This window comes from Acanthopagrus latus, chromosome 6, assembly GCF_904848185.1.
Source record: "Acanthopagrus latus isolate v.2019 chromosome 6, fAcaLat1.1, whole genome shotgun sequence".
In the NCBI taxonomy this organism is placed as follows: domain Eukaryota; kingdom Metazoa; phylum Chordata; class Actinopteri; order Spariformes; family Sparidae; genus Acanthopagrus; species Acanthopagrus latus.
The window spans coordinates 17,499,746-17,523,968 of NC_051044.1; the positions used below are offsets into that span (position 1 = coordinate 17,499,746).

Sequence of the window (24,223 nt, forward strand, 5' to 3'; positions counted from 1 at the left end):
GCTTCACATTCTATTCACTTAGTGCTAACAGTAATGAATATAAGTGACACTACATGATATGTAGGGAGTGGACAAAAGGACGGGAATGTACAGTATCCCTGCAGTAAACACTTGTATACCAGTGATGATCATTTGTCTTTATTCAGGCTTTATTTGGTTATGAATCAAAAATATTTACTATTATTATTTAATAATCTAATCTAGTACTGTATTGTGTCATAAGGTGTTAATGTTGTTTTACAGTCATTCCATACTCACTAAACTAGGTCTTCCCAGATCACGTTGTGGATTTTCTTGAAAAATCCCATGTAAAAACTTTTTAAGGTATAAATTTTTGACATTTGGCCCTCAGAGGCAATTGTCATCATTTTTTAGACATATTCTAAGCCTCACCAATCACTTAATTTCACTTGATTGGGTTCAAATTTGTCCATTGAGTGTCCATGAAGCCATAAGGATACTTTGTAACATGTATTCATTTAAACACTCGAATGGCTAGAGTAATGAAAATGAAAAGAGGAAATTCCTCCACACTTCAGAGGGTATTTCACCAACTGATCTCTTTTTTCTCCAAATGATTGACAGGACTAATAATATTGTGACAAAATGGGGCAGGACCGACTGAATATCACTGATGAGACTGCAGTCACACTGCAAACAGGAGCCTTTCCCAAACAAACTCGAGGGACAAACAATGAGTCAATTCAAACCAGTCGTCAACCTGCTCTCTGAGGCGTGCACGTTTGTGGAGGCCTTTCTTCATCAGAAGCCGTACAGTGTAGATATGTTGGCTTTTAGAGTGTTTTTTTTTTTTTTTTTTCATGCATCTCCCACTGACTTTAATACAGCAGCCACCACAGTTTGGCACCAAAACAAGATTCAGCAACGTAATGAGCCTTCTTTCTTTTTTAGGTTCCCCGGCTTTGAAAGGGAAGGTAATGTGCCAAAGAACAAAACACCATTTGCAGAGCCACCTGAAGCTGAATGTTATTTGGGCAGTTTAGTGTGGGGCACATCTGGCCTCTCAGGTAGGATCCGGATAGTTTCCAAGTCAAGGTTGACTAACACCACACAACTGCTACGCTCCGCATTACTCTATTAGCAGAGACGACGAAAGACATATGGTTGAAAGTGTGAATAAAAGGACCTGGTTCCAGACCTCTTTTACGACAAGTATCACACTGCTGGACAGAGCACTTACGGCCAAGACCCATTCCCCAGCTGCGGTGCTGTAGCGGTGAAAGGTGAGGGATGAACCGCAGCGTTCATCGTGCTCTCAGGAATGAAGGCCTTTTTGCGACACGTAGTGACACATCAAGAGTGGTGCTCTCAGGCCATTTAATAGTGTTAAATATTGTAGCATAAATATCTCTCACTCGTGCTAAAAACACACTCCTATGAGTAAACGTTTGTTATTTATTGTCCAGTTTTACACAGCCCTTCACTGGCAGAACTTAAAAGAAAGATCTTTTCTTCAGACCAACCACTCTCACGCTGCACACATTTCCTACTATAAGCCACTTACTGTCCATCTGAATACTGTTAAAGCTCCATGAAGAGTGACAAAATGCATAAACCATCATGGAGACTGCTGTTCTGTCTGCATAGGAGATCTATAGGCAGCTCAGGTATGAGAGCTGTCAGTGTGATGCCACCGTTGGACTGGGTCTCAGGCATGCTAATGTGGCATTTGGGTTCAGAAGTGAATGTGACAGGAGATAATGGAAGTGGACAGAGGACAGGCAGGACTCGTATTATCACTGTGATAACCAGCACTTCCTTTCACTCATTTCATATTAAATCAATAAGAATTTAACCACAGAACATGGTTTAGTCAATGCATGCATGCGCCTCTTACTCTATGGTGCAGTTAGCCTCTGATGCAGAGCTGATCAGCTGAAAGAGAGAAGGAGAAGCAATACACAGACTGCTGGGTTTAAACCAAACACTGCAGGGTGGTTTTTGATAAGCAGAATTTTTATTATTCTTCCAGCATGTCTACAAGGACCAAGGACGGACACAGGCTCAGATGAAACATGGCAGGCGTGCTGAGGAATATATCGACTATTGGTAGCACTTATACACTGTAAAAAAGTGGCAGGGCACCAATAAAAAAGAAGAAGGAAACTGCACACTGTAAATGACTGGCTTAAAAGATGTTTTTAAAGGAGAGTTATTATTCTTTTTTCCTTCAGTGTTTTATTTCTGCTCTTGGGCATGTAAAAGATCTTGAAAATTAAAAGGTCAAAATCCACATCAACAGAAGTTCCACTCTCCCACGGAAAACACTGCCCCTGAAACGTCTCGTCAGTAGTCCCGCCTTTAATTTGTGACTTTGTGAAATCACACTACATCACCATGTCACATATTTGCATAATCTATGCCTAGCTGCTAGTTTGGCACGCAATGATTGATTTAGCACATCTCTTGTGTGTGTGAGCGGACCAATCAGAGCAGAATGGGTATTAAAGAGACAGGAGCTAAAACAGAGTGTTTCAGGGGATACAGGGCTGCAGCACTAGACAGTATGAGAAAAACTGTGTGCGTAAACCTATTCTAGTAGTAACCCAAAACAAAAAAAAATGAACATAATATGCCTCCTTTGCACTTCTTCCTACAGAAAACCATGGAAACACAAGTGGGCAATAAACATTTTCTTTCAATTCCTGCATCTCATATCAAAGTGATTTTAAATGTATCTTCACTTCTCAAATTGCCCCAGCCAACAAGCCAGGCAGCTCTACAGCTTTCCCTACAGTGACTACGACATGTTGCATGGTCAAGAACAAAATGTAGCTAGCATGAGAACAGTTGCCTTGGCACAGAGAGCTTTATGCAAATGCTGTTTTAACATGTTGACTGACAACACGCAAATACCTTTTCCAGCTTCATCAAACACTGCGTCTACTGCTTCATGCACGGACATGGGCATGTTTGTGAGATCCCTACTGTCAAATGTACATTTGCAACTTGTTAGCATATTCATTGTATTAAAATGATGGTAAAATATTTATGCTATCACTTAAGAGGATCACGTTATTTCTCCATTTCACAAAAGACTGCGTGCACATGAACAAAATCTGTCTCATTGTCCGGTGTGCAGCTGTCTTGTGCTTTCTGCGAACATATGGACTGGTCAGCCGCAGGAGGTGAATGGAAAGTGTTTTGACCTCTGTCACATCTGTAACTTCTATTGATCACAGCGCTGCTGCGGTGCAATCCTCAGCCAACTAACTTTCCTCCACCTCTCCATTCCTGCTCAGCCTATTGGCACATTAATCCCAATCTGCAAAAGCTGCTGTAACCCAGATTGCATTAGCTGCTGAGTGATCAAATTAGGCGCCAGCACGCTTACCCGCCTCTACAATCAGTGGCACTTTTCCGATGGAGACAACTATGCGCTTGCAATCAATTTACTACCCTAATCTAATCAAGCAGCTCACACGCAGCTCTGGGCCCTGTTTTATTTCTTGCACACTTGGTGACATGGAAAACATGAGCTCTGCAGCTAAACAATGACACACACACAAACACACACACACAGTGTGACACAACTGCTTGAACACACATGCATAAAGCCCCTTCCCTACATCCACTCATCCTCATGGACATGCTTCACCACGTCCACAAATAAACAAATTTGCCTCCTGCCTCTCCCAGGAGCTGGCTGCCTTCTTGTTACGAGTCGGTTAAGATTTCGAGCAGCATGTAGAGAACAGGCAGAAGACGATGTTGACACTGTCTCTTAATCAACACCATTCATCTCTCGAGCATGCCTTTAGCAGCTTCACAAACAGATGAGAGGTGACAAGAACTCCACAGTGGGACAGGCAGTGAACGCACCAGTATCCTGCTCGATCTCACACAGTGAGTTTAAAAAACAACGAGGACTTAACGAGCTGCACCCCCTTTCCTTCCTTCTTTCTTTCAAAGAAATTTAACACAGAATTATTTAATTAAAGTAAATATGAATTCACAGAAGCACAGTGCAACCAGGAAATTATGTTCATTTTGAGCACTGGTAAGTGAATGCCTAGGGCTTGTTGTTTCTAACTTTCAAAGAAAACTATCCACATTTTTAAAAAAAATGGGAATAGTTTAAACTGCTTTTTGTTTACAAACAAACGAAACTTGTTTTCCCTACTGCAATTAAAAATACAAAGTTCATTGTCCTCAACAAGTACACAATGTGTTGTGCAAAAGCAGAACAATTAAGGTTAAAAAACACATAAATGAGCTGCTGAACATGCACAAATGTGAATCTCAGAAATAAACCGATGTGTGTTTACACTACACACTGATATTAATTATTTATAATTATGCCAAATTTACCTTATAAACAATCAAAATGAATCCATACAAATTATGATAAACAGATACAGATATTTTTATATACATTGAAAATAATGAGCCCTACGACTAGTGTCATGCAAAATTTAAGTCACGTCAGTCTTTGATCATTAATCAGAGCAAATATTCAACCACATGGATCCACAACATTCACCCCACAGGGAGAGAATAAACAGAATCAATATTTGCACCCATGAAGCATTTCTCCAGGCTCTGCTGTACAAACCAATGTCTCATCTCTTTTAATGAGGAATGGCTCACCAGGCATCTTTAACACATAGATTGTTCCCACTGAAGCTCCAGGCTTGCTGCTAGTTAGAATGTGACATTCAGTAAGTGTGCAGTCCACTGGGAGAGGCAAGAAAGGGCTCAAAACATTAAGCATGTACACACATTTAGACATGGAATTACTGTGCATCATTGATCCTTTATTTCACACAAGGCAAGAACACAACCTAACTGTCTCTTTAATTTACACAAAATATGAATGATTCAAACGAGATGGGGCTCCTAATTTGCTAACTTGAAAAGTGACATTTAGGAATATATTGACTATCAGCACTGGCATACAAATTGTGCGGTTGGGCGGTTGAGCCAGCTGAGTTTCAGCTGCAGAACCAATGTTGTTTAAATGACAGGAGGTACATAAACCATGGCAACACTATTGGATATAATGTCTGCTGATGGGTAATTTTGCCTGACAGTCCAGCCTCATACAGGCTTTCCATGCAGGCAAAAACCTGGAAATGAGGCAAATGTGATCAACATCAGCCCGTCTCTCCATAGCTGCAGAAAGTGAAATGAGTTTCAGTGGCAACTTACTTGAGCAGCTGGTGGCGTGGACACGTCCCTCAAGATTTAATCCAATGTGAAACATCACCCTGGGCCTTTCTGTGTGCACGTTGTGTCAGCATGACTTTCTCCAGGTGCTCTAGTTTAATCAAAACTCCCGAGACATGACACACAGTGAACTGGAAACGCTATAAATTGTCATGGGTGGGTGTGAATGTGAGTGTTGATGTGTTTGTCTATATGTGTTTGCTGTGTGATTGACAAGTGACCTAGACTGGATGCACTGAACCTCTCAGTATTTCAACCAACCTTCAGTTTTAGTGCCACACACCAATCCCATATATTTTTGATCCTATATGCTCTATTAATTTGCTGTGACAGTATAAGCTAATGATGATGTGTAAGGTTAATGTAGATGAGACCTCAACCCTCCCCGCATGCGCTTCAGACTAAAGATGTTTTAAACTAAAATGACAATCAGAGCACACACCTCCGCCAAGGCCAAATAGTCCCCTTTAATTCAACCAAACCTAATCTGATAGCAATATCACTCTAAATTTTAAACCACCCATAACTTCTTAACCATGATTTAAGATCATCAGATCTAGCATCCACATTGACACCAGCCAACCAAAAACACCTGATTGTTTTTTATCAAGATCCACGCATTAACAAAAGATGCTGTCTCCAGTCTGTCCATTTATGCAGATCAGCACCAAAAGTTAATGAGGTCTATTCTGGGCTGAGACCCATCTTCCATGCAAGTTTCATGGAAATATGTCATGTAATTTCTGTGTAATCCTGCTGACAAACCAACCAGTATTTAGTTTTGTTGACCGTAGCTTGAAAATGCAATGTGACTAACCCTAGCTCAAAACATACAAAACATAACTCAAATCATCAGCACTAATCAGCTTCTAATCCCTCTCTAAAGCTCCTGTGCTGAACACCTGTGCTCTAAGCGCAAAGTCCAGACTACTAGCTTCACATTTATTGCAGTTAATGGGCAGTTAGCAGCAGTTAGCATCAATTCTGGTAATGTGATGCCTTCTATCAAATTTAACATTTTACTTTAAGTTTTACATATTGCCCCATTAACACTTAACAGAAGTACATCAAAAAAGAAATGACTGGAATTATCAAAATATCATTTGTAAAGAGATTTTAAATTCTACAGCTCATTACGTTCTTTACCCCAGCTATTATTTGAAAATAATTATTTGTATCCCTGCTTTCATTTGAGATTTCATGACATACACACCACTCATAATCCTACCCGTGCCTTTGACATATTTTAGGCCCATGGCCCATGAGGATGCATCTATCCTTAAGTCGGTCAAATTTTACTGCACTGCAATGAATTTTCAGGTGTTTACAGGGGATCTGTTTTTGAGTTATGTTGGCACCTGCTCCAAAATAATTAAAGAGAAGTTAGTGCCTATCTTTGGGACTTAAATACACACAGGAATGAAGGCACACAAGTACAACGCAGATGAACAAACTCATATACCAACAACCACACACACATACAGAGTATAAGGCAGTACAAGAGTCCTAAGTAAACGGCTGCTTGATTAAAAGGTATTTTATTGGACAAACTGCTCTCTGAAGCATATAGACTCCCCATCACTAGCTACTGACGGAGGCCCACACTGAGTTCATTAAAGGCAGAGATTACCACTGCAAATTGGATTGTCTACTCTAGAATCATCATCGAAGAATCAATATGACTTAGATGGATGTATTTTTTAAGGCCAGGTGTTGTTGCAGCAGGGCGACCGTTTTGGAAAACAATCAGTCAGAGATGGGACACCAATCCAAGAAACCTCAAGTCGGGGCACAAAGTTCAACAAACACCATTATGAGTCAAGGGGAAAAAAGTGAAGCTATGGCTCGGCAACACCGCCAACACTTATGACAAACTTTAGGATAACCTTCAGGGAAAAGGTTTGGAGTGACATTTAACTTCAAATATTTCTATATGTTTGAGCAGTCTTAGCTCTCTCTTTATATTCTTTTTGATATGGTTTCCCTGAGGACTTCTATTAATCCAATTAAAAGCATGATGACATTTAGTTTCTCAAGAAGGCTGCAAGAATGGACCAGAGGTTCAAAAGTACAATGGATTTGGAAACCGCCTGGGACAGAGACTGGAAACACACAGTGGCAAAAAAGAGAAAAAAAAAAAGGGTTCTGACAATTACTTTCACAAGACAGTACATCATCTATTGCAAGACCTTCCGCTCTTTGAACCTTTTTTTAATTTCCTCTAAGATGCCAGAGCAGCAAGTGGGCAGTGATGCTGGCTGTGACAAAGTGTCCACAGGACAACGCTGATGAGGACAAAGGAGATGAAAGCTCAGGTCTGGTCGTAGGGGATTCAGTGTTTTATCTTAAAATGCTACATCATTGAGCCCCATTTCATTTGAGACCCCTGTCAAATAAAACAGGGGTATCTTAAAGAAGCTGTGTGGAGCCAGAGAACAGAGACACAGAAGCTGCTATGTGTCTCTGTTATTATCCCTGCTCAGTTTATCAGACATAGGTTCAGCTTCAGACAGCTCGGTGCTCAAGTTTTCATATGGTGTAGGCTCACAAGAATCAAGAGTCAAATATAAGAATGTATCTTATTTAATATAACCATGGATCTCTGAGATAACAAGGAAGTATTTCCCCATAATACTGCCCCGCTTACTGTGAGCAAGAAAGCTTGTGACAAACCTGTCAGCTGCACTCACTTGGTAAAAGGAGGGCTTCTTTCTCACTGTTGTCACAAACACCCCGAAAACAGGGAAGAGTAGAAAGCAGCAGAGCATGTTCTCAACAACAACAGCCATTTCGCTTCCTGATCATTTCTGTTAAGAAGTGAACATCCACACGCACATGGAAGCTACAGTGGTAACTTTCATGTATCCTTTACTTCAGTGTTTCAAACTCAACCTAGACTAAAAGATGTTTGAGTTCTACTGGAACGGAGACAGATGGGAAAGTATTCATGCGGCAACATCATCGTCCTTCATACTACTGCAACGGAAAAGGGGCAAAAATGTGTGTGTCTAACCAGGTGTTGCGTTTCTCCATACTGTATATGCCGATCGGCACTGTAACCAATAAATAACCTCACTACTATAGTCATTTGACAAAGGACTGAATGCCATTTGTCCACTTTACCACTGAAGATAAAAGCGAGATGTTGTGGGTATTTATGGGTTTTTTGTCCAGTGTGCAAGAGGTATAAAAGTCAAGGCTAAAGCCTTACATAAAATACATCTAAGCACACCAATAACAAGGCAATACACAAGAAAATCCTTATGTTGTATGTTTCTTGTTTGTTTGTATAACTATTATTGTGAAATGGCCTCATCCAAGTTTGAGACTTTAGAAACAGCAAACACATCCAGCATCAAGTGTTGAAGCAGCCCAGTCGAAAGGATAAAATGTTGGCAGTTGTCACTCCTGCAAACCACAGATACGTCCACACGTACGTGCCATGGGCCACATTCAGGATAAATGCTGGCTGTAAATAATCATGAGAATGCTGCTGTGAGAGACAAACAGCAAATGATGACGTATTGTGAGGACATTGTTTGCTCTGACCTAAAATAAAAAACATCCGTATAAGATTCTGTATGTTAAGGTACTTTTGTTGCTTAAAAAGTATTTGTAGAACACAGTTAAGAATCTGTTCCGTCCCTACAAGAAAGCCAATGTACTCAAACTACCATTACATCAGTGTTTAAAAGGCAAAACATCATTGCACAATAAAGGGGGCAAGAACCACAGTATCACTGTTAAACCAGTTGCACTTAAACGACATCCAGCACAGAGCTAGCAGATTATTACTACTACTGCCGCATAAACACAGCATGCCCCATCTCCCCCAATGTTACTGCTTTCCCTTGTTGTCGGTGCAGAACTGCCCAAAGGCTAGTGCGTGTCTGTGTGGCTACTTTACATAAGCTCAACATCTTAGTGTGCATCCACTGGAAAACAAACAAACACGCAGAGAAAGGCGTCCGCAGCACAACAGCAGCTATAAAATCAAGAGACACGAAAAAGCTATACTTGTAACACATTTTTAGAAAATGTCAGCAGATGATGTGTTTTGACACCTCTGCTCCTGCTCTTCTCCTGAGTCTCCACAGCCACAGGGTTGTGGATTAGCTGCCGTATGTTCCACCCAGAGGGGTCCTTCTCACTAATCTGGCATCTATTTAATATTTGCTCACCCACAGTGGCAAGGCGGTGTGGCCTTTTCACTGCGGGACAGCCAGTGAGGCAAAATGAGAGCCTGATAGAGGGGACTGGATTCATGTGGTCCACAGGACAATATCCTCCTGACCTGGGGGGAGGGCTGGGATATGTGTGAGGTGGAGATCAAGGTTTGACCATCAATTGTGGGCAGATATAGAGACCTTTGATTGAAGTGAGAATAGCTGCCATGGTGGAGACTTGGGAAGAATTTAAAGTACAGCGAGACAGATTTTATCCTCCCCTCACCGACTGAGCTACATGGGCTTGCTCGGAGGGTTGGTACTGCTGGAGCAGGTCAGCATAAGAAAGCTCAATTTTCTTGTGAACTATTGACTGGAAACACTGTGTGCAAGGCCCAGGACAGGAAGGTTCTGCAGCAGATGATTAAAACCGCTCAGAACATCACTGGTACCCATCTACAGAGCATCAGTGACATCAGCGAAGTGAGATGTCTGCACAGAACCAAAAGGATACTGAAGGACATCACCCCACCCCAGCAACTGCCTGTCACAGAGAGATTCAGCAGTAGCTTCTTCCTTCAGGCTGTGAGACTCCTTAATTCATCATCTGCATTTAAAATCTAAAAAACTGTGTAATTCTTCTGGCCTATTAGTCTAATATATCACTTAATTTCTGTTTGAATGGAAGCATAGAGGGACTGCAAACTATACTTCATGAAACAGCTTTGTATTGTTTATTAATATTAAATCAAACTTGTATCTTGTGCCTACAATGGCCACCAAAGCATCATCTCCTTCATTTTGTTTTCACTGGACTATGAGCACTTTTACTTGTCATACTTAAAGTAAATTTAGCTGGTAAATCGCACATACTTTTTACTTCCGTGAGGATCTGAATGCAGCCCCGGCCATGGCTCAATAATGAATGGCATTTTCAAAGAAGAGGCCAGCATGAAGAGGAACGGAGTTTTAGTGATAAACTAAAAAAAGAAACAAGACATTCAAGCTTACAGTTGCATCAGTAGCCCTCCAAAACAAAACTAAGATAAACCGAAGAGGAAGTAGTGGAGAGGACATGGCTGCCATTCTGTACTTGCTATTATTCCTCTCTCTGCTCTATGTGATCTCCACAGAGCAGCGTACTGCCTCACTCACAGCACCTCATCTCAGGATGACGATGCAAAGATATGCCTAATCTTCACAAACCCACCCTTTCACAATCTGCTACTTCAAACAGACGGACTTAGACTGAGCCCAAAGTTCCTGTGGAGAATTGCATCTTAAAGGCCATGAACTTCTTTTGAAAGGCCAAGATGTCCTTGCCGACTTAGCTGGATGTAATAGTCTGAAATCAAGTCAATAAACCTCACTGAGCTATCCGACGAATGAGCTACTTGACACACACAAACACGATTTTGTGAGAGCATGTGTTTGCGGAGAGGTTAATGGCTCATCCAAAGAGGGATTGCACACCCAGATGGGCGATGACTGGCTACCCCGTGAATGCACGACGCCTCTGCCATCCAAACTCTCCTCTTTTTCAAATGTCCCACTGCCTCAGTCTCGTATTCAAGCTGCCCTCCACGTGCAAATGAGGGAAGGCCCACACATGCAAGCAGATCATTATTAGTTTTCTGTGTCAGGTCAGCGCATGAGTTTTAATCTGTGAAAGAAAAGGACCGCGCTGAATATCAAGAAAACATTATGTGCTGTGCATTTATTCATCACAGCAGCAGCTACCAGGCACGCTCAAAAGTTCGAATTTCGAGGACGTGTTAAATACTTGATATGCAATCCATACCTGTAAGCATGCTTTGCGTTAAAAAAATGTGCTATGTCTTGGTGACATATTGCCATAGCAACCATCGTTCACGTCAGTGCAGACGGAGGCGATTGGGTCAGAAAGATGTGAGAGGCTGATTTAACCCTCAGCAGAACAAGAACCAGACGAAAACACACACTGGTCACAAATACAAGCGTGAAAACACTACCTGTCAGAGTGTGCTCACGAGCAAGAGTCTAATTGGCATCATGGTGCGTGATGCCTAGCTGGAGTTTCAGAGGGAAGAGTGTCCCAGAGCTGGAAGGGAAGCAGGAATCAATAATAACACCACAATCGCTTCTGCCTGCTATCAACCTCACTTACTGCATCACTGGATTGTCACTAAGAGTAGCAGCCTCAGAGCAGCATTACAAGACTGCTACAATGATTAAAGCCCGGGGCCGCTTAAATGTTTACAACAGGGTCTCTGAAGGTCTAAGAAAATGAAAATACCTAAAGAACTACTGCTACTATTGCGGTTGTTCTGTAGGAAAATAAGATTATTTAGCAAAAAAATCAAACTATTCATTGAGCCCTTTAAGACCTAGGGTGCCTGTTAAAAATACAGTCTAAAACCGAAGGTATTATTTGAAAACATCCTATTAAACCTGAGGGTTTTCTGAAAAACTTCACAGAACTGTCAATGATCACTGAAACCTTTATTTCTCAGCCTCTGGAGCAGATAGGAAGTTCAATCAAAGACCATTTAAGAACTCAAGACTTTGCTTTGCTTTGACTGGAAATTGTTGCCTTTCCTCTTATGTTCACTGATGGATCAAAATGCATGTCTTGCGTCACGTGTCCTGAAAGTGACAACATCATCCAAAATATCCTAAACCGCATCAGTCTCTAGGTAAGAAACACGCAAACATCGCACCCAGTCCAAATTAGGTAATAGACATTTATATGTATCTATAAACTTTTCAAGTTGTTTGGCATGGGATTAATTGTAAATTCAGTTTCTCCAGATTGTAATTTTATTTTCATTAGAATTTTGTGTTTATTATATTGTTACTACTGTTTTTAATGTTATTATTGTGTATCATCTTCCTCATCTCCACATTGATTGACTACCCCTTGTCTTTTTTTTAAGTTTCTTTTTAAGTTTTTCCCCTCACACAATTTCCAGATCAAGGGAATAGGGTAAGAGTTTGTAAACTCAGATTTATGAGAGGCTTTAAACTTAAAAACAATCAGAGGTGCAGATTAGACCAGATCAGAGGTACCCCTGAATTGTACTTAAAGGTACAATATGTAAGAATCAAAAGTTGTAAATTGAGTTGAAGTGATCAATGGAATGTGAATAAATAGCAGTTCTAAATATTGTGTTGGAGAGGTTAGCATGGTAACAAGCTAGCTCTGCTCTGTTCTGGTCCAAAGCTCCTGTGCCAACAGTGTAAGCGCCAACGTTTCCGCAGCGCTCCAAACTCCCAAGTCCTGATTACTATCTGCACAGCAAACTGAGCTAACCAGCTAATGGCAGCTACAGTTAGACGCAGTTAGCGGTTACTCTGGTGATATGCTGCCCCATAGTTGTTTTCAGTAGCAATCCGACAGGTGGCCATTTCTTTCACACCACAACGTTAAGTACGGTACTTTAATAGACTAACTTACTTTTGACCATTAGAAAAGGTCAAATAATGCTTTGATCATCAAATGTAAACAAACAATCAGCCTCTTTCTCAAATACAGAAGCCTTAGAGGGATGCTACAGTTTTTCGTAGCCTTGAAGATGTCATGATAAGAGGTTCGGATGTAACCAAGGACAAGGTTCTGGGTGAAAAAACTTCATAACATATTACTTGAGCTGCTATAATTCTCTGAGAGTCTGGTAAGGCAAAGGCATGAATTTTGGGAAGAACCCAGTGTGTACACATGGCTTCTGCACATCGTAGCTCAGTCCTTGTAAGTAAGAAAAGGAAAAGAAGTGTTGAAAATGTCATCAGCGTCACTGGTGCCTAAATATAGCCCTGTGCATCTACAGCCAAGTGTTTCCTCCACAGACTGTCAAATGGCAGAATGAAGGAATAACAAGGCATATTAACAGTAAACACGCGATATGAAGAATGGCAGGTCAGAAGCTGCCGCAGCTTCGGGGCCGTAGCTCTCTGCTGTTATTATTATTATTATCATTATTGAGAGCCCTCAAGAAACAAGAGGCGTTAACCAATAAAAATGTATTGGAGGGAACAATGCTGTGGAATGACAGCATTAATATTGAAGGAGGCGCATCTTGCTCTCACCACAACCTGCATTTTAAAGCACACAGACACAAGCAGACAAAAGAGCAGACAGACATGAGTCTCCTCTAACTCCAAATTCTCACCAAGCTCCCCAGCAATCAGTAGTGGAGACACATGCTCGCTCACGCGCTCGCACAACGCTTATTGACTCTTATTCTGCTTCTCAGCACTTTGATGCCATTGCAGCCACAACCCCTGCAATGATTCTGCACCATCCCACGCAGAAATCGCTGAACAGAGAGCAGTTAAAGGGAGTCTGTGCTGTGAGCTTAGGAGACATTAAAGATGTAGAATCCTGCCACGCCTGCGCCCCCTGCCTCCATTTCCCTTTGGGATGGTTTCAAGTTCTCATTGCCTGACAAAAAAGGAGCCTGGAGGGTCCATGTAGACCCTTATAAAACCTAATTAAGGCTGGTGATACTGCACACAAAAGAGTGCCAAAAATGTATGGACGCTCAACGTGGATGTTGGGTGCTGTGGCGTAATTGCTGAAATTGTTTACAAAGTTCAAAAAGATAGATATTAGGGGTGAACGAGTTGTTTTACCAACTTAATTATCTGTACCCTTATTAGTACTATCAATAGGCAAGGTTTAAACAGGACGTGGGTGGACTAATGAGGAGTTTATAGTTCAAATTGACATGGGTTGATCAGAACTTGCTGTTTTTATTATTGTTTAAAAATCTATTTACAGAGCAGCTTCGAAATTGAGCTTCAGTTCGATGCACTCTAAAAAGTGTGACTGGGCTAAATTAATATTTACAAAATAAATACTAGTAACCTTTACATGAAAAAAAAGACTGTGTGCAGTTTGGTATGCTATTGTGTTGATTTAATTAAATTTGAATGATTTATCTATTGCATTTCATGCATTTTTATTTGAATAATATCAGCTGAAAATCACTGAGTAGAATTTAATTATATTTTATCAGTAAAGTTAACAATGTCAAAAAATCAATAAATTTTATTCAACTGGTTTGAATGACGGACATTTCCGCCCAAGACATTTGCGCCACAGGGACGTTGATGTCTGCCAGTCATCGTCAAGTGCCATTTTCTCAAGGTAAGTGGCTTCAATAACAACATTTTGTAGCTACACACCCCAGCAGATGCACATTGCTTTGCATTATCGAGAGTTACCTAGCAAGTTTACATGCAAGTTTAATCAATATCACGAAGTCAGTCGGACCTTCCACCCCTCCCCCGCGTTAAGCTAGCTAGCTAACAGTCACATTGTTCTGAGAAGTGAGTATATAGTTATACACTTTGTTTTTTTGTATATACTGCACTCGAGCATTACTTTATACCTGAGTAACCGTCAAAAGCGGTACATTCACCGGCTTTACTACTTTCTTAGTGGCGGTAATTGCGGCGGTAGCAGTGGTTGTGGTTGTAGCCATAGTTGCGGGTGGCGAGGTGCGGGTGTGCGGGGGGGGGGGGACGCGGCGGCGGTATTCTCGGGAGTCTTCCGCGAGTCGCAAGAATTTGCGAATATTTAACTCTCTCAATGTGCTTATTACAGTAGTTAAAACCGGGTCGGCAGCCCGTGTCTCTCTGCTGCAGTTCCCTGAGGCTGTGAAAGTGTTCATTTCCACCTCTGGAAGCTGATTAGAGCTCAGGTGACTGACAGGTCACTGTACGTCTCTGTGAAAGATGTGCGATACACGCAGCACCCCCGAACTGTAAAATGTGTTTAGTCTGTAAATCAGCGGCCGCAACCTTTATTGCAACGTGGACAGGTTGGGAGGGGGGGCTGACCGCTTAAAGTGAACAGTGAGACTCGGGATTATTAATTAAAACTCTCCAAAGAGACTCGGTGTGAACCTGGGTTTGTTTCTCTGCGGTGAGTCAGTCCCTCATTGTCAAGCGCGACGACAGGAACAGACGGAAGTTAGTAAACCAATATCCGGTTTATAAAATAAAAACAGTAACTAAAACGGATTTTTTTCGTTCTTCGCGGCCCGGTATCAAATTACTCACGGACCGGTACCTGTCCGCGGCACTGTGATTTGGGACCCCTGACGTAAATAACATGTAAATAATACGCTAATATATGATTAACCTGCTGGAATGTGTAAGTCGTATGTTTTCTAAGCCCATGAATGAATACGATTTATACAGAGAAACAGTGAGGAGAAGAAAAAAAAAAGAAAGTAGGTAGTTGCGCTCCTGACTGTACTATACATAACACTTTACACGTTATGCGCTGAGAGTTGATTAATTATGTGTCATAAAAGCAACAACACGAAGTGCTCCCACCCGAAGGATTAGCATATTTTATGTTTGAGATTTGTGTCCTGTCGTCAACACTGAATGTTTTATTTTGAAAGGTAACCGGATGTTATATTGTTGTTTCAATACGTGACTTCATGTGTGCTGGGTGCTAAATTCAGCTAAATTGAGATAAATTTTGCCCGCAGTCTGGAGCCCTGTTGTGTTTGAAATATTAATTTATCCAAAGGACTGAAAGCTGGGTATTTCTTTCTAGGTGCATAGCGAATCTGAATACTTCAAGATCACAGGTATGCATTGCACTACTGTACAATACATGCTGTTATTCTACATTTCACATACACTATATTGTGTAAAGGTTTCTTCACTTTTTCAATACCATGTTGTTGACATTTGCTGTTTAAGCAAATTTGATACAATTTAACCTGAATTTGAAATGAAAGCAGCCTAAAATACAGAAAATGTTTTTCATAGATATGCAGTTATTTATGATGACACTTGGTTTGTACATATTTGTTGTGAGCATGAATAAATATTTAAATGTACAAGTTTGAAAAAGAACCTACACTAAAATCAAAAGGTTCTCAATATTTACTTGCCACTTCATATTATGTAATTATTCAAACTATTATTGAAGTAGGTTAATATTTATACAGTTGTACTGTATATACAAGTTAATAGGACCTTTTCTCATTACTTTAGGTTTTTGCCTATGGGATGGCAGTGTAAGATCTGCAAGTCTTTGTCTGCTACAAAAGGGAACCTACTCAAGCATTACAGACTACAGCACGCAACATTTGGTCGTGGGCAATCTCAGCCATGTCTCTATGATAGTTGCCCTTGCACATTCAAAACGCAGAGTGCGCTTCGCACCCATTTGTCTAGGTACCATGTAGTTAAGGAAAGTCTACAGCCAAATATCATCTCCACTTATAAGTGTTTAGTTTGTGATGCTAGTTGCTCTTCTGAGAAGGACTTCTTTCAGCATATTGGAAATCATCTGAAAGGCCATGAAACTGTCATTTGTGTATTTGAGGGGTGCAATTTCCGGACAAATATTTACAATACATTTCTGAAACACAAAAGCAGAAGACACCAACCTTATTCTTTGAGTGATTTTAAGCAAGCTGTGTATGAGAGACACTATAATCGGACAGCCGACCTCTCTGATATACCAGAGGCCAGTGCTGATGAGGGGACAAGTTTAGATTATGATCCCGACTGTGCATCGTACCTTGTTCTGAAAAGAATTGGCTTGCTTCTGCTGAAGCTAGAAACCATCTGTAATGCATCTGTGAAGTGCATTGATGCTTTGGTTGAAGACCTTCACTTCATTTCATCTTCTGCATCTGTAGCCATTGTTAGAAATACACTTGATTCAACATTGAAATTAAATAAATGCACTGTAGACCAGGCCATTGTAACTGACCTGGCAGAACAGCTGTGCAACTTCCATCCCATTAGTACAGCACTAGGAGCAGGTGGTCCTCTTAGTTCAGCTTTTAAGAGAAGAAGGTATTTTAAGGAGCATTTTCAATGTGTTGACCCTGTTGAATATATTCTTGATTTTCAAAAGAACAAGACCTTTCAGTATGTGCCCATTCTCAAAACTTTGCAGGAAATTGTGAAGAATAAAGACATTGCAGAGGGAATCTTATCCAGGTGTTCAAACAGCACTGGATATATTAAGTCAATTTTTGATGGCAAATTTTACAAGCAAAATCATTTTTATGCTGGAGAGGAAACAAGACTTTCAATAATCCTTTATGTAGATGATTTTGAGGTGTGTAACCCATTAGGGACTTCAAGGAAAAAACACAAAATTACAGCCATTTATTGGGTTTTGGCAAATTTGCAATCTGAGTTGCAATCTGAATTGACATCAATAAACCTAGCTTTACTTTGCAAAGTTGTTGATGTCAAACAGTTTGAATACAAAGTCATTTTGGAACCACTATTGAAAGATCTTTGCACTCTAGAACAGGAAGGGGTTTTCATTCCCAGTGCTGGAAAAAATATCAATGGAACAGTGCACTGTGTTGCAGCTGATAATCTTGGTGCACATTCAATCAGTGGACTAGTTGAAAGTTTCACAGGGCCATACACCTGTAGGTTTTGTCTTGGACATTCTTCCAAGTACCAGACACATGAAGTGCGAGGTGGAGCATTTCCACCTCGTACAAAGGAGGACCATAGTTTGCATGTACAAACTGTTAAAGAAAATCCCAGTTTAACACATTTCTTTGGTGTAAAGCGGTCCTGTCCACTGACTGACAAATTGACTCACTTTCACTTTGTCTCAGGGTACCCACCAGATGTACTTCATGACATCTTTGAGGGGATTGTTCCAAGGGAACTGGCATTGTGTATTCAGGTTTTCACTAAAAAGAAGTACTTTAATTTAACTCAGCTTAATGAGTTAATTGCATGTTTCCCCTATAAGGGATCAGACAAAACCAACAGCCCTCAGGGAATCCCTCAAAATTACACAAGTCGCAAATCTATAGGGGGAAATGCTCATGAAAACTGGGCCCTAATAAGGTTGTTGCCACTCATTATTGGTTCGCTGATACCAGAGGGTGATTCTGCTTGGCAGGTTCTTCTGACTTTAAAAGACATAGTTGAATTGGTGGTTGCCCCTGTTCATACACTTGAGACAATTGCATACCTGGACTTTAAAATATCAGAACATCGTGACAGATTTTTGGACGTTTTTCCAGAAGAGACACTGGCACCCAAGCACCATTATTTGGAACACTACCCTACACTGATCGAAGAATATGGGCCTCTGGTTGGTGTATGGACGATGCGCTTTGAAGCGAAACACAGCTTTTTTAAGCAAGTTGTGAGGCACACTAACAATTTCAGGAATGTCTTGTTGACCCTTTCAACACGACATCAGATGATGATGGCATACAACCTGCAAACAGATGGTGGAAAGCAGGCACTGTGTGTTTCTAAAATATCTGAGGTGCCTGTAAGTGTGCTGCATCCAGACATACAGGAAACCTTAAGAGATACGTCCCCACTTGTGTCTACTGTGCTGTTAGCCAAGACTGTCACCTGTTATGGAACAAGGTACAATGTTGGAATGATTCTTTCCTATGGCTCTACTGGCGGACTTCCTGACTTTGCTGAGATTATTCAGATTGCAATTTTGGACAATTGTGTGCACTTCATTGTAAAGTTACTTGCTGCCTGGTATGAAGAGCATCTAAGATCGTTTCACTTGGAGGACACTGGTAAAATGGCACTTTGGGAGCAGCAGAAACTTGGTGATGTCTACCCCTTGGCTGCATACAGTGTAGGAGGAAAACGTCTGGTTACACTCAAACGTCACATCTATTGTTCGGTTTAGGTAAATGACATTATATTGAACTTTGCATCTGTACATGCATCTTGTTATCTGTATTCTGGTCTATGTAACTGGGATTTTATTTTCTTTTGAGCAATTTCATGACAGATTCTGTAACTCAAGTGTCCCACTAATAATTATTAATTTCTTTGGTGTTGATTCCTACAAATATGTCTTAACAAGCCTATATAAATCCATTAATTAAAAAGTTAAATGATTTGGGAATATTAAATAACTTGATTTCCATACATGAATGTTTAATAACTTGACAAAATGGAATGCAAAAATACTTTTTAAAAGACACTATTTTTTTCAACTTTTAAGTCATAAAACTGAAAATGCCCTAACATATGATAGCAGCATTAATTTACATTAGACATATAACTAATAACTTACATGGCAATACACCAAAAATAGCACATTTTTTAGTGATTTTTAGTTTTGTTAGTGATTTATTGTGATGACAGAATAAGGAAATATAAAAAGTTGCTGAATTTGTTGTTTCTTTTTTCTGGTGGCACACTCTAGGCTCTTCATTGTGTTATTCACTGTATGTCGTCTAAGCATCTGCTTCTGTTTGTTGATTTTCTCATCATCAGGCTGGCAGAGATGGAGGAAAAACTGCGAGTGATCATTGACGACCGAATTGAAAAGTTGGTCCTTCCCACCTTCCAGTCCCACCGACTGTAGAGGAGCTGCAAACTATTGTGAAAGAGAACTTTGGAATTTCTGAGGAAATTCAGTTCAGTCTTCAGTATTTGGACTCAGAATTTGAAGATTACTTCACTCTGCACAAAACTGACCAAATTAAACACAAAGACACGATAAAGGTTGTCTATGCTGCCACGGTTATTCTTAACTTGCAGCAAGTTGATGAAAGTTTGATCAATTCTTTTGGTCGACAGTCAACAGACTGTGACTCAGTTGCTTATGCTGAGTCATCAGCATCAAATGCAGAGTCATCAGCATCAAATGCAGAGTCCTCTGCTGAAACATCATCTTCACACGACACTATTATCCTGCCAAGACGGAGAAGCACCACTGAACGTTGTCAGCCATGGCCAAAGCAGTTCCCCATTCCACAGTTTGCATATGAAACTGAGATGTACCTTGAAAGAGCCAGTGAAGATTACCGAAAAGATGGAAAACTTCTGACTGCCGCAAAGGTCAAAGCAGACATATTGGAGAAACTGGCTGAAACTATATATATGTATACAGCTTATCCGTCAAGTGCACAGATAAGCGATGTTGCTGAGGCACTGGTCAAGAAATATCCTTGTCTGAAGGAACCTGGCTCCTTCTCAGGTTATTATGGCTGGCAACAAAGCCTCAAATACAAGATGGCAAATTATCGCACCAAACTCAGAGGCTACGGTGTTCCTGAGGTGATGTGCAATGCCTTGAAGCGCAAGTGCCCTGCAGACCAGAAATCTGCAAAGAATGTGAAAAAGCCTCGAAAGGCAGAAGTAAACTACCTCCCACCTTACCCAGCAGGAGAGGATGAGGAAAGTCAAGAACAGGAAAGGATTCAGTTGCTAACTGAAGTAAGGAAAAGAGACAACAAAAAATTGGTCAAAGACAAGATGGCCAAAACCTTTGCACACCGAAGAAATGAAATAGTGAACCAATCACCCACCTTAGAGGACATTAAAGCCAGATGGCCAGCTCTATTTGAGGCATCTAATGTGAGTAATAAGGAAATGGTAATCAGAAACATTCCTGTGCCATTGTGAGGTGTCAACTATTTGATACAAAATATGCTAAATTACTGTCATCTCATAAATCATGTTTTCAGGTATGTCAAGATAAAATTTGGTTTTCTGGTTACATTGTTTGTTCTTTAGATCCAGGATGAGTTTCACAGAATCACAACGGTGCACCTGGAATCAAAGTTCATGTCCAAGCTGGATGAATACTCTCCCAGACTTCTGAGCCTCTTCCACTCAAAGGGCGGAACCATGGGATTGAGGTTGCAGACTATCCTTCTCAAGGTATCCTTAATTTGGCCAGATAACTTTTTTTTATTTATATTTACATTAAATCTGCAGGTGGAAATGTTAGCCTATGGCTGTCTATAAACATGTATATTGGATGAGTGCATATATTTTCAATTGCAGCAGTTTGTATACACTTCATCACATGTTCTCAAAAATGCGACCATTCCCTTAGCTCATGCAAATATATTTTCATTTTTGTACACCGATTGAAAACAATGTGCTCGTTATGCGTTTTACATTACTCTGCTCTTAAGCACCAGCTGTCATTCTTTTGGGAAATAACCTACTTTGGCAGTATTTCTATGAGTTCAAATAGAGTTAGAATGGTATCGCTCCTCTTCCTCTAATCTAAATTTGAAGGTTCAAATAGCAGCATATCTGATCATAAAACACAGAAACACGGAAGCTGCTAGTTTGTCCAAAGGTGACAAAACTCACCCACCAACTTACCTTCCAGCTCACCATAAGTTCAGATAAAATGTAAATTTCTTTTCCAGGACCAGTGAATTTCTGGAGTCATAGCTGGTTCTCTGAAAACCTCAGTTAACACAGTGTTTCATAAGATTGGTTTCTCAGACAGCACATAAAGGATCATTGACAGTGGTTTCTAAAAAAATAACACATCTAAGCCTCCTAGCATTAAAAACTGCACCATAACTTGAGTAATGTTAATTTATGTTATTTCAGGCTCCTAGCAATCCTACCATCAATATAACCAGGGACACTGTCATCAGGTGTCTGATGTTGTACCTCGGGGAATCTGCCGATCAGCTCTTTAAAGAGTATGATGTAAGTTGGAATGCATCCTCTCTATTTATTTAGGACCATCTCCTTTAGCTGTACATTCTAAAGTACAAAATGTTCTTGTTATCTTAGGATGCAGATGAAGACAGAGTGGCACAGGATCTTGCTTTACAAGACATGAAAATCTACAGCAGCCAGACTAATCCGTCAGAGGCTACAGAGGACATCGGAATCGTGATTGACGGGACAAAGGTCCTGACTGGTCTGGGTAACTTTCCAAAGGCTTGTGCCATGCTCATTGGTTTGACCTATGCAGTGGATCTTGCCTATCCCAAGGAGCTCAAGTACACTTTTGAAGCCTTTCAGAAACCCTTCCTTGAACTGGATTGTTTGAAGCTTTCCCCAAAAGTGAACAGCCTCAAGAGCAAGCTACTGGCTTAAGAATGGGTCCCTATATACATTGTGCTCAGTGCTCAGTAATCATAAGTCTTAAGTCTTGTTCAGAGATAATGTTATCCATACTAATTTAAAAAGTGTGATATTATACTTTAGACTTATAACTGGCACAAGTAACTGTCAGATGGACAGTGTTCTGCTATGTTTTTGCCTCTGATTTGTTAAATGTTAGTTGTGAGCACAAGCTATACTTATCTGACACTGAGAAAGCTACCTGTGCAACTCGCCTGCCTCAAATAGCAAGTGCCTTTGTTTTTCTCCAGAAATAATTTATGGCTCTGTTTGCAGGCCTCAAAGCTTCAATTCTGGAAAGAAAATTTGGAAATATACATATACATCTGTTTTACCTGATGTAGTTGTGTGTGTTGTGTTGGAATTGTTAAGTCTCTATAACATGGTCTACTTAAAGGCAGTGTCTGAGTTTTAGTGCTGCAGTTAATTACACGTCAGATGTGTTCATTAGAATGTGTCATACTCACTTGAAGGATTCGCTGCTGTAATTCTTGCTTGTGGCCTTAATTTGTTTTCATATCGTAAGTGTTCTGTCCCTCAATGCTGGGGCAGTGATGAGCAGAGGTCATAGGTCATTCTGCACTTAGGAGGAACATCTTTTCTTGTCAGTGTTATATCATTTCATAATAAGCCTTGATCAAAATACGTAACAGATTGCCAGGATAGATATCCCTAATGCACACGTTATTTTGTCTCTCTTTCTCTGTTTCTTTGTATTTTGGCATTTTACGCGCAAACAAAAAAACAGACAAATTTGAAAAATGTATGTGTAACCAGACTTGCGCAAATAAATGTTTACCTGCTGTTCTACTCTATGTTCATTTGTTAACTGGCCTTCAGTAAATTCTTGCAACATGAAGGCGTGATATTAAGTAGATTCAACATTAAAAAAATATGGCAACAAAGTGACAATCAATAACATTGAATAGGTTTTAAGTAATGTGGTGCCAATTCTAAGTTGATTCGAACAATTAATTTATGAAAAGATGAATAACAATTGCAGTTTAAATGTTTTGAATAAAGTAACATTGTCCAAAGTTATTAGGTGATGCAACTTATTTTATTTATTCAATCCAATTCATTCTTGTCACAATATTTAGAAAGTTAGCATCAATTTCACACATAAAATTAGTAAATATAAATCAATATAATCCAGATAATTAGTAAATGTAAATTAATTCCACCAAGTTAATTGGTAAATGTAAATCACTTTTACACAAATATTTAGTACATCTAAATTACTAACAATCTGATACCTAGTAAATATTAATCAGTTTCACCTGTAAAATTGATTTGGATTCACTCAATATTTGCCATATTATTAGTAAATCCAAAATATTTCAACCGATGATTTCATTATTTCGTATTTTGTATTTAATTAAATTTTTGTTTAAAATACTTAATCAAATCAATAGTTTTTAATCAAAGTTGAAGTAATTAAAATCTATTCAATTATATTAAGTGTCACTTTGTTGCCATAATTTTTTTAAGTAGACAATGGTCAAACTTTTCTGAGTGTGTTTTTGACCACAGGAGTAAGAAAATTGTTTTTAAAAAGTTTTTACAGAATCAGACCCATTTATCAGCTGGCCGATATTATCGCACAATACTGGCCTAGCACAGGTATATCAATACTGGTGTTTATGCTGTCTGGTATCAGCAGAAAAGACTTTTTTGCTTTTACAGGAAATTATGCTTTGTAGTAATTTAGAATGAACAGAATTCCCAGTAAACCTTACCGTTTTTTTGCAGAAAATTAAGTTCAATGTTAAACTGTAAAATATATGTATCCGCTACATATTTTTGTCACAGGTGTTTGGAAAGCACTTTTGAGGGTTCACTGAAAAAATATTTATACCAGCTGAAAGTTGGAATTATTTTCTCCCTAATATCAGTATTGGCCCTGACATTTGAGAATTGGTCAGGCTAGAGCGTTTTTTATCAAATTCAATGAATAAACTTCAGTCAGCTACCCAATGCAGATTTTGAAAAACGAGCACAGATAC

General features: G+C 39.9%; 2 protein-coding genes across 4 annotated transcripts in view; one reads left to right on the forward strand and one right to left on the reverse strand.

Annotated features, from left to right (window-relative positions):
- tex264a (testis expressed 264, ER-phagy receptor a) overlaps positions 1-24,223 on the reverse strand; it is an 83,377-nt gene that overhangs the window by 35,094 nt on the left and 24,060 nt on the right. The gene's annotated exons all lie outside the window — the stretch shown is intronic.
- On the forward strand, positions 14,158-23,032 carry LOC119020889. 3 transcript variants are annotated; one of them, XR_005075434.1, is made up of 7 exons: positions 14,158-14,484; positions 15,910-15,943; positions 16,356-19,011; positions 19,608-20,693; positions 20,853-20,999; positions 21,693-21,794; positions 21,882-23,032. XR_005075434.1 is itself a non-coding variant. In XM_037100663.1 (6 exons), the coding sequence occupies exons 3-6, from the start codon at positions 20,112-20,114 to the stop codon at positions 22,188-22,190; spliced, it is 1,140 nt and encodes a 379-aa protein (XP_036956558.1). In that variant the 5' UTR covers positions 14,177-14,484; positions 15,910-15,943; positions 19,608-20,111; the 3' UTR covers positions 22,191-23,032. The 3 variants fall into 3 exon arrangements, 2 of the variants coding, with proteins under 2 accessions (XP_036956558.1, XP_036956559.1); XM_037100663.1 differs by lacking the exon at positions 16,356-19,011 and having other exon boundaries at positions 14,177-14,484; XM_037100664.1 differs by lacking the exons at positions 14,158-14,484; positions 15,910-15,943; positions 16,356-19,011 and having other exon boundaries at positions 19,038-20,693.